Here is a 17,007-nt window from a genome sequence, read left to right on the forward strand (position 1 = left end):
TAAATTAGCAGGTTTCCTCTCAGTGTTGTGTCGGGTAAAAAGGTTGCTTTGATTTACGTGTACAAATTAAACTCTCATCCTTGACTATTAGCCGACGTTACTTTTATTGACAACCTGGGAGCTCATCTATGTTCCCAAACTCCCCAGTTCAAAATACTGTCCACACACGTTAAGAGTCCTGTTGTGATTGGTTCAAAATCCTAACCCTAACCCTAACCCTGGGAACATAAGACCCCGGAAACATCGGAATGGCTCCGTCCAGGTTAGGTCAAGTGTTGGCGTCTGAACCATTATTCTGACCCCTCAGACGTCTCCAGATGTGTCTGGGGCAAAATCGATGTTTGAATCCAACATTTCCACTGTCTGGAGCGAACCTAATGTACATTCCTCTGAAGACGGAGAACAGAAGGATCAAGTCTGGAAATACTATATGTCTTTTTTAATGCGTGTGAACAGCCAAAATTTATTATTATCACGGGAAACAAAGCTAACTATAACGTGAACATGAAGTCTGAATAATACATGAAATGTTTAATTCATTCCCAACCAACTGAGAACAAATAAAGCAATGTGTTGATCAAGTGTACAGATTATATCATTATCACTGCGCTACTAGAATATCACACCTCCACATAAATTTTCAGGTGTTTAGATTTCTTTTCTCTGCACAAAAGCTGCGAAAAAAGGTTAAAAATGAGAGAAAAACAAGACATTTACAAGCTATAGAAGTGCGTTGGCTGAAACATCACTGTTATAATGTAAATTAAGCGTAAATAGATTCAATCGCAGGGGCTCACAGGGTTAATTTAGGCAAAAGGACATAACTCAGGCGAGATTGGATGAAAAGAGGTGAATATATATATAGGGGGCGAGGATAGGGAACATTCATCCTGCACATGCACAGCCTCTAAATGACAGACAGGACGTTCTTTCCATTATTAACGAATGCTCGTTGCAGATTTACAATGTACCTGAAATCACAATTACCACCTCCAACTCTGCACCCTGTGTTTGGAATATGTGAATCTTTTTACGTGCAATTAACCCAGCAGCAAATATAAGAAATACATTTTGTAACCTTATTAAAATGCAGTTTAATCATCCAGTGATTTTGAGACATAAACTTGTAAAGTCATATAGCATGCCTTATGTTCAAACTCAAGCCCTGATAGACAGTGTAAAAATGTGTTTCTCAGCAGGAATAAATTTTGATATTAATATGTAGTGTATGACAGTATTGTTGTTAATTAAACCCTGCAACATTTCACCCAGGCTATTATTTGTTCCTGCCAGACAGCTAATGAGCCCCACATTATCTCAGCAAGAGACAAAAGCCCAGAGGACACACTGTACTTTAAGGAGTCTGAGACCCCTGGTGGAACCGGTTAGAAGAAAGCTGTGTTTCCAAAATGACGGGTTTGCGCTCACGCCGGGGAGAGGAACAGAAAAAACAACCATCATCCTCCTCCTGCATTTACCATGAGCTGGACCTTCTATTTCATCCGTTCACATCGCAGCCGCTCATGCGGGCCAATGGGTCAGTCCTACTGCCACCACAAATACCAGGGAAAGGATCCTGACAAGCTTTATCACCATCAGCTGACAAAGTGTACTACATTTTCTGGGCAAATGAGACACAGCGGCCGAGCAGCAGCTGTCATCCATCATACTCGTGGTGATGAGTGCTGGATAACTACACATCCAGCGTGAAAAAAAAACAACAAAAAACAAATCACAAATACTTCAGAGCATTCAGATGCTTCAAAATATAAAGCATTTTAAATATCAAGTGGCTCTTTGGGCAACTGGACCATCAAAAATCATGACTGCATACTTTATATCAAACACAGAGACACAGACAAAGGGGGAACATAAGGGGGTTGACCAAAACTGCTAATTAGTATGATACATCAGTATCTCTGACCCTACACTGCACGTTGTTAGTCATGCTGCACCTTTGGTGGCAGATTTCACGCCCCCTGTTGGGTAAATCAGCTGAATTTGTATCCACCAGTAACAATTTTTTAGCAGTGTTTTCAAGATCATTTCTTTTCATGCATGTTTCTCATCTGCCTCTGTGCAAATGCAAAAAATGCATGTTAAGCTTTGCCCAAACTCCCAGCGATTTCAGACACAAAAGACTCAAGACTCTGCCGCTTTACTGACGGGGGAACCTGAGAGCAGGATGGGCTTCCTCTGACTGACATGTTTACTTAATGAGCATCGCCGGTTTTTCCATTCTTCGCTGTCAGAAATCCATCCATGTTGTACTTAATGTGTCATTTTTCTTTCTGTATATATTTAGTGAACCCTGACATCCCTGCCGCTGTTTCTGTAGTGCTCCCAACCAATCAGATTCAAAGATTTTTTTATTGCGGTGCACCGCAGCAAATAACAGTGTTATTATTTACACCTGTGCTTGATGGATCTGCTACGAAGGAGCACTTTTCCCCCTTGGTCATGTGCACCACTAAACTCTATAGCGTTTGAAACGGTGAATTAGTTACTTAAAGGTCTCCTGTGGTGTTTTTGGCCACGAGTGGTGCAATGGAGCAATTTGTGATGAGCGGGAGCCTGTGTGGGTGCACATGCACAATTGCATGCCTTTTCCTGTTATCAAACTCTCCTTTTTCCAGCCTGTCACATAATAAATTGGAGCAACACCAGAATTAAGTCACAGCAGGTGATCTGAATGGCAGCATTAGCCAGTATGTTTAATTCTGGGACTTATGGATTCATAACATCTGGAATGAATATCTCATCATTAATGAGGTTCATTAACGCTCTAAAAACTAAGCTGTCTCTCTTACTTTGCTGATTTCCTGTGTAAACACTTGAAGTTTCACTGGATGAAAGATCTCCCTGTAAAAGTGTGTTATTTCTGCTGATTTTTCATGTTTATTTCACCAATCTAAAAAAAAAAAAAAAACCTTAACAAGCCTGGCAGGTCTGGATGCATGTCATTAAAATTAGCAAACATTCCAACTTTTAGAGTTGCTACAAGTTCTCATTTTCTCACATTTAAAAAAGGCTAATCAGCTAAGGTTATTTAATATGAAGTGTTAGACTGTGCACCAGACAGAGACCTGCAGGGATGATTTAGATGCCGCATCGCTCCTCACATATTGAGCAAGGTGACTAATGGGGCAAACTCGCAAAAAGTCAATGCAACCATTTAATTGCTGACAGATATATAGCTTAGCACAGTGACACAGCCAGTTCTCAGAATAAAGATTTACTAATTTCCCAAATCGGGAACCATCAGAGTGTAGAGCAGCGCAACAGCAAAATTTCTAATCTGCAACCTCAAATATGTTGAGAAACGACAGACGAACAGAGTGTTTCCAGTTTGCTGTTCACTTCTCCGCTTCGGCTTTGTGGCTGTGAATGCACATCGAGGCTATAAACGGTGCAGACTTACTGGGAGAGTGAAAGTGGATGTGAAAGCTCAATCACATTCTAAATTGTACAACAGAGCAGAGAAGTCTACTTGGCAGTCACACTGGTGAGACGGGGAGGAGAGAGAACAGGAGCCTGCAAAAAAAAAAAGAAAAAAAAAAGGCAAGCATTTGTGTCTGTTTACCCGCCGCACTGTACATACAAAATGCTGCACATGAACTGCTGGTGGATTGGCAAAATGAAGTACTGGCAATTAAGATGGTGATTTTTTTCCTGCACCCATATTATTCTAGCTTCTACAAAGAGAATCACAGACACACTAAAATGCTGTATGGCAAGATAAATAACTCCTGGTGGGCTTTGCAGTGCTGTCACGCTCTCTGTAGCAGTCACCGTCCCAGAAGAAGGCAATGTGCCACAACCGCCATGAAGCCTTCCTACCTCAGGCACTCCACTGGCAACAATTTAAAACAACTTCTTTTGTTTTTCCCGGTCTGCATCCCCTCCCTCCTCCCGACTGTTCCCCGAGTAGAAGGCATAATGCATCATCTTAGGAGGGAGCCCGTAGCGGCCTAATTTAACAGCCAGGGAGAGACACCAGTGGACACTGGCCTGCTAATGAATGAATGAGCCTGACGTGTAAAATCAGAAAAGATTACAGACAGGGCCAGGCCTCCCAAAAGGTCTTGGCAAACCAGCTGTTTAGATAAGCCCTGTTACCTCCCCAGAATAATAATTCCTCCACATGAGACTGAGTAAACAAACAGAGTGTGAGTAGAAGTTAGCGCTGTCTTGTTTTATTCCTGGAGACGAACTAGGAAAATAAAAAAACATCTGCACGGCAGCGGGATCATATCATGATCAAATCTTGTGTGTCCCTCCCCTGTTGCATGTTGACATCTGGACACCGAGGGGACCGCTGGGTATACACAGCCGATGAGCAATAAATAAACAAAGGGGGGCCCGGCCTTGAAAAGCCATACACCTGTGACCAGAGGAAAAGCAGCAGGCGCAGTAGTGTTCATTAAAGAAGCCGCTCCTGACAGTGAGGCATTTAAGAGGCCATCAGGAGCGACAACTCAGCAGCTACCTTGGGACCGGAGAGGGAAAGGCATCAAGGTGAGCAATGCAATTTCAGCTTGAATAATGGAGCACTTTCCTCAGGTCTGACATTCATGTATTTCTCAGGCAGTTTTGCCGTATAGCCCAGCAGCACCAGTGAGCTATTCAATGTTCCCCAGGAAAAACTGGTTGACAATGTCTACAGGTTCACAATTACTGTCTGCATGGCTGCTGGTCTGCAGATAATCTCACTCAAAGTGGTTCATGAATTAAAAATAGCACTGAATGCATCAAATCTAATGATATGAAAATTTAGATTTTGCACTACAGACGTAACACACAGCAGACATCGACATCTAGATGGGATTCCTTTTTTCTGAAACGGCTTTTAAAAAATAATTTCGTCAAGGCAGATCATTCGAACTTTTCTGCTGGATTCGCCAGCCAGATTCCATTTTCACGGAGTTGCTGATGTAAACTGGTAATAACAGAGGATTAATTTACAAGGAGGCAAAATCCCCCAGTGAGACTTGTGGCCCAGAACAATAATGAGCAGATAGTAAACAGAAATTTGCCGTGAGCCAAAAGAGAATGCAGAGGCACCTAATCTACACACTGAAACACTGATGCGTACACAGTCGCAGGCGTGCAAGCACGGCCACGCCCTCCACACACACACACACACACACACACACACACACACACACACACGAGCACACAGGCAGAGAAAATTACAGCAAAGTATCTTCCCCAGGCCTCTGTAGCAACATATGTTTTCAGGTAATTAAAAGAAGATCCCAAGCGGTTATCATGTCATATTGAAATACAATGCGTAGAGCAAATTACCATTCTGTGGTTATTTATACAAAGCCGGGTGCACTAGGTCACGTTACCTTGGTGAACTGCGAGGATAGACGAGAAGTGTTCATGGCTGCAGCCGTGCTGTGGTTTGGACTTCTAATTAGCATGCTAAGGTCAATGTGTTACATTTACAACCCTGAATTCAAAAAACTTGTGACGCCATGCAAAACGGAAATAAAAAGCGAAAGCAATGATTTGCATCATTTGTTTACAGACAACAGTGTTACGAAGAGTTCCTGAGCTCATATAGTGACATCCTTTACACAGGTTTCTCGAGTGGTAAATGAGCTGCATCTCTAAAGTGATATTCTCGTCTATCAACCACTCGAATTGCTTTATTATCATTATCATCAATGTTCCAGACAGGTGTTCCACAACTTTCCCAGCCTTTTTGTTGCTGCTGTCCCAACTCATTTGAAACGTGTTTCAGAATAAGCAGATATTTACAAAAATCAATGAAGTTGATGAGGAAAAAACATTAAATGTATTGTCTTTGTGCTGTTTTCACTTGAGTATGTGTCAAAATGGAGTAGCAAATGATCACACACAGCGGTCCGACTTGTTTGCTTGTCCAGGTGGGAATCTGGTGCTGCACACCCTCAAAGCGTTTCTTTTTCGACGTTTACCGCTGTAATGTGTTTTGTGCTCACTCTGTGATGTGGTCATTAATAAATAAGCAGTTTTTGAGGCCACTTTATAATCAAGTGTTTGTTTATTGTTTTGTGCCGGGAGTTTGTTTTTTGCATGAACACAAGAATACAAGCAACTGACTAATAGGGAAATCCCTTTTGTACGAAGTGTGATGGACATTGATGGTTCATATTATAAGTTACAGCTAATAATAATAATAAAAATAAACTTTATTTATGCAGCACTTTTGAAAACAAAGTTGCAAAGTGCTCTACATTGTTAAACATTTAGGTTCTCTGTATGTCTCCATCATATCCAAACAGAGATTCTCCATATGTTTGAGGACTCTGACAGAAGCGCTATCCTTTAGTATAATTTGACTTTGAGTTGTCACCAGAATGCTCATCTTTGTGCTCAAATAAAAGAACAACCCCAGACACAAGTGTTTTCTGCCATCAATTATGTACTCTCCCTTTGGCTGCAGATACGGCGCTCTGCTGCCCAGAGTCTATACTTGTAGGTGCCAGACGCTGCTCAGGATTAGCTGGCGAGTCCAGAAGTGTCCTGCTGCGTTGCACCAAACGCCCATTCACCAGACAAAGGTCCTGGCTGCAGGAGAACTAATCCATCAGTCTATCTCTTTAAGTTTAGAGTGGTCCCTTGATAGTTTTGCTGAGGATACGTACCTCTTTTCTCTCCTTCTGTGTCTGATGGAGCCTCCTTCCCATCTGACAGACAGGTGAACCTCCTTTGAAGTGGCTCCATCTCACTTGCAGATGTGGAGGCCAGAGAATGAGCCTCCCCCTCAAGACCCCATTAAAGCAAAACCAAGGGTCCACGGGCTTGATATTCATCGCCAGGGCAACCTCTACCATCAACACATTTTGTGCCACGTGAGAATGATCACAGCTTATTAAAGTGGAAATAATGACTGCTCTACCTCCGGCATGAAATATTTAACAAGGACAAAGGAGATGGCTCAAAGGTGATTCATATCTATGTTGAAAGGAGAGAGCGTGGACGGTGCCGTCTACGCAGGAAGTGAAGATGAACCTTGGTTAACCTGAGCTCAGAAGAGACTTTCTGCAATTGAAATTTGTGTCTAAATGGAAGCAGAAACAGAAGAATAATGGCGTTCTGGATTAATGTTTATCAGCCGTAACAAAGATGTTGTTTTAACAGCGAGCAGCATCCTGCACGGTACATTTCCCTCTGTTCACCTCATGGCATTTACAGTACATACAAAGCAGGCTTATTCATTCAAGTTTGAAGTATATGTGCTCGTTTTAACCATCATTTCGTTATAATCATTCTCTCTTCGCAACTGTGCTCAGAACGTATAGAGCCTCCAATTTCTGGATGTGAAATTATTGATGTATTTTTCCCTCTAGCTCCGGTAAATTAGCTTTCTTGGCCCCTTGGGAAAATCAGGGGAAAGAAGCAGAGTGAAAATGTTCTCCATCAAGTGTGATTGAATTGGATTTTACAAGATGAATTGCCAGGACAAGAGTTTATCCCAATTACATTGCCAAGAGGTTTCAGTCCTGCTGTAGCCACTCCGGTCAGCGGCAATTAGGGTCAGCTTTGAGTTATCAGGATCCGTCATTGTGAGAAGATGTTTACAATGCGAGCAGAAAGCAGATAAACGCAACAGGCCGACATTTGCAGCGGTTAAAAAGCGGCTTGTGGTTCGGTCCAAGAATTCACGAAATTACAGATCTGACAGCCAAAACACGAGCAGAGCAAAACACAGCTGTCTTTTCCGTAGCCCACACATCTTTTAATCTAGCGGAATACAATACAGACAGCAGAGACTGCCTTTGGCTCTTTGTGTGGCCGTCCATTTTCCTTACTCGAGTATTTTTTCTTTGATGTAACCTGTATGATTTGCTGATGCGGAGATTCAGCGTGTCTTTCATCTGTCTCTCATTGAGACCACACTTACCGCAGACAGTGGCAATAAGGCGGATGATGTTCAGGCTTACCTTCCCCAGACTGGGGCTCCACAGGTACCTCAGGCTGAAAACACAGAGAGCCAGAACGAGGAAGACCAGAGCCAGAACCAGAGCCACCCGCTGGTATGCGTGGTACCTGGCCTTCTTCTCTTTCCCCACCTCAACCTGCAAACAACACATGTTCAATAGCACATATGACGTACATATAGCCCAAATAACCACAACTAATAATATATCTCACATCTGAGCTGATAAACATCTGTATAGTTGATAGATGAATTGGTCAGCATTTTAGGAAATATGCTTTTTCACTTTTATGTCCAGAGTTAGCAAAGAATCTCAATATCTGATAGCTTAGCATAAACATCTGTGTCCACATGTAACGAAATCTGCCTACCAGCAGCTCTAAATCTCAAAAACTGACATGTTTTATCTCCTGTGTTTTGCATATGCTTACGGGTGGATGTGTTGTCAGAGCCAGGCTAGCTGTTTCCCCCCTGTTTCCAGTGTTTATGCTAAGCTATGCTAACTTGCTGCTGGCTGTAGCTTCAAATGTAATTGCAAAGTTTGATTCTGATTCTGATTCTACAAAAGTTTTCCCACGTTCTCTATTTCCATCTTCAGTGGATCTAAGCTGCTGGTTGCATCTTCAGTTTTCTCAACAGCATAATCTTGAGCTGTCACCCACCATTAGCTGCGCACGCAACAGAATTTTAAGCAGCACGACTGGATGCTTCTTACTGAAATGCACCTTGGGAGTCTGGGTTGACTTCTCTCTCGAGTGTTTTTATGTACAGTACGGCTCTTATTAAAGAGTCAGGCATTTTCTAATGTAGTTTGTACTGACCGGGAGAGATTCACATCCATCCAAGCCAAAGTGCTCTGAATGTGAGTCATGTACTATAATTGTCTTTGGGCTAAATGAATGAGGCTTTTACATCCAGGACAAGGGTCACCTGAAACAGTTCCTCCCACTTCACAACTCTGCTTAACACAGAAATGCAGCATGAGCTGTCCAGCTACTGCTTTATTTATCTTTTTCAAAATTTCCTTCCTTTGATTTTGCCTTATCATCAGTATAACACTGAATCCAGTGACGCCATCTGATTTGGTCACTCTAAATGTATCCACCAATGAGGCTTCTGATGACCAAAAAATAACCATCTCCGTGCCGAGCGAAGAACACGAGTGCCACTGAAAGGTTGCGTTCATTAAACTTTTCCTCAAATGAAAACTCTGCCCGCTGTCGTCAATTCCCCAAGCTTAAGGCCACAAATGAATAAAGGCGGGCTTTTGTTCCATCGCGGCTCCAGCAGGGAGAGAATGAAAGCTTCTCATTCACACTGGACCACTTGTGAAGGTCTCGGAGGACAACAGAAAAGTAGATATGAAAAAAAAACTTCAATTAGCAAAATTGGTGTTGCTTATCTTCGTGTCTTCTAAAACGATGATAAAGCAGCTTTGGCTTTGTATGGTGGCTGAGGTTGTTACAGTAGTTAAGCAGCAGTAGATTGGACAGCACTTTAACATGCTGACTTTTGAAACAGTAATTCTTTTTGAATAGCAGCTGTATGGCTTTCATGACCTTTGGACTTTTATCCAAAATAGTCCTAAATGACGCCATATATATTTCATATAGCCTTCTTATTATTATTTTAAAAATACAGTATGTAGGTGGAATGACGTACAGGAGGAAATGTGATTTAGCAATAATGGCATACAGTCACACTGTGTGCTTGTTGAATATAGATTACATTTTGGATTTCTGGTAAATACATCAGCAGCATGACTTTGAGGAAGGACAGACTACACATTATTCAAGAAAAGCCCCCCGAAAAACTTTGGCATTAATGAATCCTACAATTCTACCCATCTTTATTTGACATATTAGAGACAGTAGACACCGAAAAAAGGGGGAAAAAAAGGAACGTGAGGCACATCAAAGTATTGTACATTCCTAAGGCGTGATGAAAAAGAGAGGTCTGCAATCAAAGAGCCAGAAATTCCTTACATTGTGAATTTCTCAGAAAGAAGAAGAAGAAGAAAAAAAAAAGTGGCTGAAATCCTCTGCTCTCCAGTGGGAGGTTGCATAAGCAGTGGAAACTTAACTGGAGGACAAACCTCTCTCTGCCTGTGCTTTGAATATCAAACACACAGAGGGGAAAGGTGGGATTGAGGGACAGACAGACAGGCAGAAACAAAGGCAGGGATGGAGACAAGGCGAGCAGTCTGAGTGTGCAGCACCCGCCAACTAGTGTTTAAGGGTTTAGGAGTTCAGAATCAGCCAGGCAATTCCTCTTGAGCTTTGTGAGGAAGAGTGCCCGGAGCCCCCTGCTGTTATCGTGCAAAGAGGAGCGCTTCCTCAAGAAAACAACAACCAAAAAAACCCACAGAAGTAGCCTACATAACCACCAAGCAGAGGCAGGGCTTTATCATACTGGGGCACACTCCTGTGAAAACCATTCAGAAATAAGAAGCAACAGGTGTTTTTTTTTTTTTTTAACCATAATCAATATCAATCCATCACTTATAGTGCATTCGTGATGAGTGAAGAGTTTACTTTTTCATATGCATATAAAAAGATGATAACACTGTGCCATGAATGGCAGGGCAACAGGAATAAGCACTGTAACAAGTGAAGTATGAGAGAAGGAAGGAGGAAAAAGGATTTCAGAGCCAAACTCACCGCCCCACCCCCCCTTCCTCAATAATAATTTCTCAAATAAAGACAATTCTTGGTTGATATTTGAATGCTGCTTGCACATGAGAAGCGAGGATATTCAAGCTATAAAGCAAACACAGCGGTGGAGGTGGGACTGAATGTAAGAGTGGAAATAAAGAAAGAAAGCCAAGGTGAAAAGCCAAGAGGAATTAGATGGAAAAATTACTATTCTGAGAAAAAGCTCCCATCACTCAGCAAGAGATCAAGCAGCTCTCCTTTTTCATTTAAAAAAATAGACACACTTATTTCATATTTCACTTAAAGCTTTCACTCAAATATCACAGCCCCCCCCCCACCCCCCCTTTTTCAAACCATCACTGCTGCCACCTGCACTTAACTTATAGAGCAGTAAAATATTAAGGGTGCTCCTGTTTTCTTGACCTGAAATTCCACACAGTCTTCAAAGAGACAACAAATGTTGGATTTTTTTCCCTTTCAATCACAAAATTAGCAAAACTGGACTCACATCTTTCCACAGAGTCTGTTGACTGCTAGCCTCCATGATGCAAGCCCGCAGGAGGAGTTTCTCCGATCGTCTTAGCTGGGGAAAATACAGACGCTCTGCGAGGGAAAGAGAGCCCCGGCTTCAAACCATTGCTGTAATTTGGGAGTGTGCTGAAGGGGAGGGAAGTTTCAGAAGGAGTGGAATTACTGAAACATTTGTGATACCCATTAAAAGCAAGGCAGATGTCTCTGCTGCCTGTCTGCCTGCTTTCATTTCAAAGGTGGAAAGCCACAAATGGATTCAGACAGAGAGACGAACCCCCCTGTTGAATAAATTGCATACTATACTTGAATGAAAGTACTGTAGTGATTCGCCACTTTCAAAAGACTCCTGCTTGCATGGAGGACACAAAGTCGTACCTACATAATGCAGATTCTGATCTTTTCAGGTATATTGTCTGAAGCATGAAAAAGAGTTCAACCGCCTTCTCTCTGCTTTTGTTCCTCAATCAGTCAGCCTGCACTCTCGACTACAAACAGGTACACTAAACAAGCCCTGAGATGACTGAACAGCGGCATAATGAAGGAGTCAACCGTATAAAATGAAAGGGATTTTGCGCACATAAAGAAGTAAAGCAGGAATGAAGCAAAGACTGTAATGTGAGAATAGAAGTTTAAAGATCCCCTCCAGACATGTTTTAAGACATATAAAAAACTACTCCTTGAAATAATAATTTGTGCCTGAAATGGGTTTTCCATTAAAAAAAAAGTTCAATTGTCTCATTAAAAATTCTTGAAATTACATCCACTCCTTCCCTCTCATTAAAAAACCCAGAGTCTGTGCAGGTGCTGTTCATTTTTAGTGTGTAACTGCGAGACGTCGCCTGATTCACTGAAAAGTCCGTTCTCAGCTGCGTGAGTTGCACACAGGACCATCACACTTCCAGATGAGTGAGAGGGACTCTGCACATGCATCATTCTGCACGGTGAAGCGCAAACATCCAAGTGAAGCGACAATGAGCAAAATACATTTTGGAGCGGCGGGTGGGGGGGGGGGGGGCCTTTAAGAAGCATGTAGAGGTCATCCGAGGAGCCGCTGCCCGCAAACTATGATGAAGCTGCGTGATAATGGTGACTAAAAACTCAAATCTTTTCCTTTATGTACTGTGTCGAGCAGGACTCCACCGTGGGAAGCCTCTCAGTTCTTCTTTTAAAAATGCAATTTGAGCCAGTTTTAGGGGCTCACAGGGGAGGAGTTAAATAACACATGCAGTAACCGAAGCTCCTCAAATATTGGCACCCTCAGAACTTTATAGCGCTCTTGGCAAGCTTAATAATGTCATCCGATGGTACCCGGTTATTTCTCTCATCCATACAGTGCACCATTAATAGATTCTGAAAATGCCACTGCGGCTCAGGGAAGGTGTGATCACACCTGCAGTTACTTTTCTCTTTGGTCAGAAGTGTGGTGGAAAAGTTAACCTTGTTACGCTTCTGTTTGGTTCTCTATTGGCTCATATTATTCAGCTTCAGGTGAACCATGACATGTAAACAACGGCTGCGCGGAGTCACAAGTAGCTTTTTTGTGTTTTGTCATTCTGTAAATCAAGGATTGTTTTCATCCTCTCTGCATTTAGCTGCAAACAGCAGAGCGTAATACTCTGCACTCTGTGTTATGATTAATGTGTAGTGGAAGTGAGTGAAGTCAGATAACAAAGACTGGGACAGAGGATTATGATAATGTCGTATGATGACAGGTCTGTCTTCAGGATGCAGAGCTGGCATGGCTGCTGTTTTCTCTAAATTACCTCCTCAGGTGTTAACGCAGTAACGTACACATGCAACAGGACTAAAAACGCACCAGCCAGGGAAATGTTTTAGCAAGTTTCTCTGCTTGTCTGCACTTATTCTGTCCTTGTGCTGCTGTAACACTCAAATTTCCCCTCCAGGGAATCAATAAAGGATTATCTTATCTTAATACTGGAAGATTCTGCAAAAACCCAAGATTTTGTTCAATGCCAATTCAATGCCACTGTTTTTAAAATTCTGGGTTTTGCAGTCCAGGTTTGGGGGAGTACAAATAAGTTATGGTTAAAGTGTGGTTATGGTTGGGCAGCTAAAACACTTTTTTAGTTTCAGGAAAGATTGTGGCTCATAAAACAGTGATTTCAGGTCTGTGATGGGACTCAAACTGTACACCTCCACACTCTTTGGTTCTGCCTCACATGTAGAGCCCACGACTTCCTGCATCTGCACTGAACATTGACTCTGGATGTAAATCCTTTTTGAGGCTGCTGGGCTGATTTTCTTCCTCCCTTTGTTTCTGTCACGCTGGGCTATTCTGCGTCTTACTGCTGGTTACCTAACATCAGCAACCAAAGCTTTGCGAGACCTTCGCGTTTTGTGCTATTGACCCATTATGACCTCATTCGGCCTCATTATGGACTACAACAAGCAATTTTGCGCGGCCTGTTAGGTATAGGTTTGGTTATTTGGTGCTGCTGAAGTTCAAATGTGCCACACTCCCACATGGATCACAGCAAACACTCCCAAGTTCAAAGATAACTCATTGAGAGGCAGCGCTCAATAAAACAGGACAAAAACAAGAATGTGCCTCATCTAGTGACTGAATAGACCATTAAATATGAAAACTAGATTTAACTGATGAATAAACTTTAAAATTTACCCTCATCATTATGTGTTAACACTTTAGAACAGGGTGCAGGAAACACTGAGTAGTTATTGAGGAAGGGGGACAAATCAGGAGCTCTGATAATTGATGAATCGCTAACAAATAGCTCCTGAATGACTCTGAATTGAGGGTTTGTTGATAGTTAGAAGTTAATAAGAACAGACTTTGAGATGCTATTATATAATGATAATGATGATACAGCAGTTAATAAGGCCAGATCCCTTATTACTGTGTTCAGCTTTTATTTTGTGTTGGTTTGAGGCGCTGCTTTACCGTGTCACGGCCCTTACAGGTGGTTGATTAACACATGATCCATCCAGGGATGAATCATTATTTTAATGATCACATATCTTATAATAATTATCTTTATTTAACACAGTATCTCAAAGTCTGTTCTCAAGTTATCTTTATCTATCTACAGTCTTGAGTTTTTCTACTCATTAATGTTTCATCAATTATCATCGTTCCTGATTTCTTCCTCACACATTTCCTGGAATCTACTCAGCACTTATTTTACCTTATTGCAGTAGTGGAAAGTAATTCAGTACTTCTACTCAACTAATGCACTTGAGTGCAATTTTGAGGGACTTTACTTGAGTATTTCCACTTTATACACTACATGTCAGAGGAAACTTTTTTACTCCATTACATGTATCCGACAGCCATCCTCCCCTACAGCTGTGAACTGCAGTAACAACACTAACAATGAAACTGAGAATGACTTCAAAGATTTTGACTGTGCAGACAAACTCGTTATAGTTAGACAGCGATTATGCACCTATTTAATCAAATCAGTTACATTAATATAGGCTAATAAAAACTGAAACTGTCTATAGATTGCAAGTTGAAGTTATATAAATGATGACTTGTTGGTCTGTAAACTAATGTCAGTGTACTTGCTCATCCTGTCTAGCTAGTTAGCACTTAGCAAAGTAATTTCCAACCTATTATTACTGTCTACTGTGAGCTGATAATACGCAGGTGAAGTATGTAAGACGTCTCCTTCTAAAAATGCCATATTGCTTATATATATTGCTGCATTAAGTAAGTACATTTCTAATGCAAAACTTTTACTTGTAATGGAGTATTTTTAAATTGTTGCACTGGTCAGTCTAGGATCTAAAAGTTTGTATTCTTTTTACGCCTTGTGTCAACTTTACTATTACATCACCATCATTATCACCCAGGGTGCTTTTCTGACATACTGCACTGCATCGCTGCCAGCGTCTCCACGACAGGCCGCCTGCGCAAAGACATGACAAACAATACACAACGCACATTCAATTTGATCTCCACGTATCTCGTGCTGAAGACTCGCGGCATCAAAGCGCACCTGTGTTCCGCCGATTCACACGAACCACCTGTCAGGTTTTTCCATATCAGCCGAGATGGCACACGGAGCAAAAAGCTCTAAACACTGTGATAAAATGTTTTGAAGTGATTCCAGTTTATTAGAAGCACAATTTCACAACCTAAAAGTTCCACTTCACACTCGATTTACGGAAGTGAAAAACGAGGGCTCGGTCAATACCCTGTGAGGTGGAACATTCCGGGTGAAATTGGTCAACCTGCAAGCCTTTAGTGTGGCAGGCAACATTTGAGCACATATTAAGTCTGTCAGATCTGATAGCTGTGCATCCTCGTCAGCTCTTTCCCATTGATATAAATCTTCACAATTACTCTGACATTTTGCTTGGCTAAATCAAGTGGCGGGTCTTTCAGGAATAGTGTCGTGTCAGCAGCAGAGCTGAGCATCCCGGGACCCTCATTCCCCCGATAGCATTCAGCGGCAGGCTGGGGCTTTGACACCCGCAGAATAGAATAAACAGCAATTTAGTTTGGAGTGCATACCAGATACTCGCAGATTAGAGCAGAGGTTGATGGGAGCAGCTTTAGCAAACCAGGAAGAATCACAGAATAAACATTTACTCTGCCCTCTTCATGCTTCAGGCCTGATAGCTTTGATAGGAATTTTTCCCTTTTGTATTTGTCACTTTTGCAAACACAGATTGAGCACTGTGACCAACAGCGAGGCACATTACAAATCCAGCAGACCAAGTTGGATCCAGTGAAGTTTTTTTTTTTACATATATAAATAGACCGTTTTCCATCAGACAACAGTTGTTCTGCTCGAAATGACTTGCAGTACTTCAGGCAGGCGCTGCCTCCACAAACTTGCAGAGTGTATTTTGCTCTATTTTGCAGCGGCCATCTGGAAAAAAGCTGTTCCTTGTTTTCTTTTCTTTTTTTTTAACTCTTAAGCCAGCCTCTGAAGCGTTTGTCTGGCTTCAGTCACTCAGAGAGGAAGCGGTGGTGGAAACCCACACGTTTCCCACGTGCTCATCCGCCTTCATTAACAGTCCCTTCCCACATGAAGGGCTGTCGCAGCTGAAGGGGGAGAAAAAGACGCAGACAGAATATGCGTCAGAGACATAGAAATACAGAAAGGATAGAAAACGTTGAGCAGGTCTGAGAATGTATTTGTTTCTTTTTCTCTCCCCCTCACACACACACACACACACACACACCATAAGAAACTCCATGGATTGGATCAGGCTTTTGAGTACAGAAACTGGGTCCGTACAGGTCAAATGTGACACATACAGTGATCCTGTGTGATTTGATTATCCGCCCCCTGCCTCGACACAGCTACACCACCTCAGTCTGCCATTACAGGGGAGCGGAGAGGTGGGCCAGAATGGGCTCATCATGAAGAGGCAGTCACGGATCCTGACTCGGTCTAGACGTGAGATCTGATAGCCCCCATCCGTCATCTTTCAGGATCCTCTCCACGCTTCAGTGACAGCAGGAAGGAAGTGTACCTCTGCACAGGAAGTTTACACGCCGCTCTGTTTCCCAGGAGTCGCTCGGCTCTTCAGCAGGCTGCAGCGGAGGCCTGACACGTTGTGTTGATGTACTGCTGCAAATTCCTGTGTGCAAAATACTCAGTGAGGCCCAGCAAGGTAGCAACATTCACAGGTGAAAGTCTGCTCTCAACGCCCGTCAAAATCTATGTTTATATATTCGGTTCAGGTTCATTTATTGTTAATTGGCACATTCGAGTCCATCAAAATGAAAACACGTCGCACGCCTCTTCTCCAGCACATCGTGCTTCATTCGGCAGATATTTTCAGCTTTCCTGCCTTCATCAGGCTGCTCTCAGAGGTTTATTTTTATGGTCGATCAGTCCTTCGACTCATAAATCACAACAAACATTTGTGTGCATAGTATTTTAAATATAC

General features: G+C 42.3%; 1 protein-coding gene across 1 annotated transcript in view; it reads right to left on the reverse strand.

Moving 5' to 3' along the window:
• tnmd (tenomodulin) overlaps nt 1-11,225 on the reverse strand; it is a 45,712-nt gene extending 34,487 nt beyond the window's left edge. Inside the window, exons 1-2 of the mRNA XM_041944439.1 lie at nt 11,096-11,225; nt 7,938-8,072 (exon numbers count right to left, since the gene is read on the reverse strand). Of these exons, the coding sequence (XP_041800373.1) occupies nt 7,938-8,072; nt 11,096-11,131 (171 nt within the window). The 5' untranslated portion in view covers nt 11,132-11,225. The remainder of the gene's footprint in view (nt 1-7,937; nt 8,073-11,095) is intronic.
• Nucleotides 11,226-17,007: the final 5,782 nt, after the last annotated feature.

Source organism: Chelmon rostratus, chromosome 9 (genome assembly GCF_017976325.1).
Source record: "Chelmon rostratus isolate fCheRos1 chromosome 9, fCheRos1.pri, whole genome shotgun sequence".
In the NCBI taxonomy this organism is placed as follows: domain Eukaryota; kingdom Metazoa; phylum Chordata; class Actinopteri; order Chaetodontiformes; family Chaetodontidae; genus Chelmon; species Chelmon rostratus.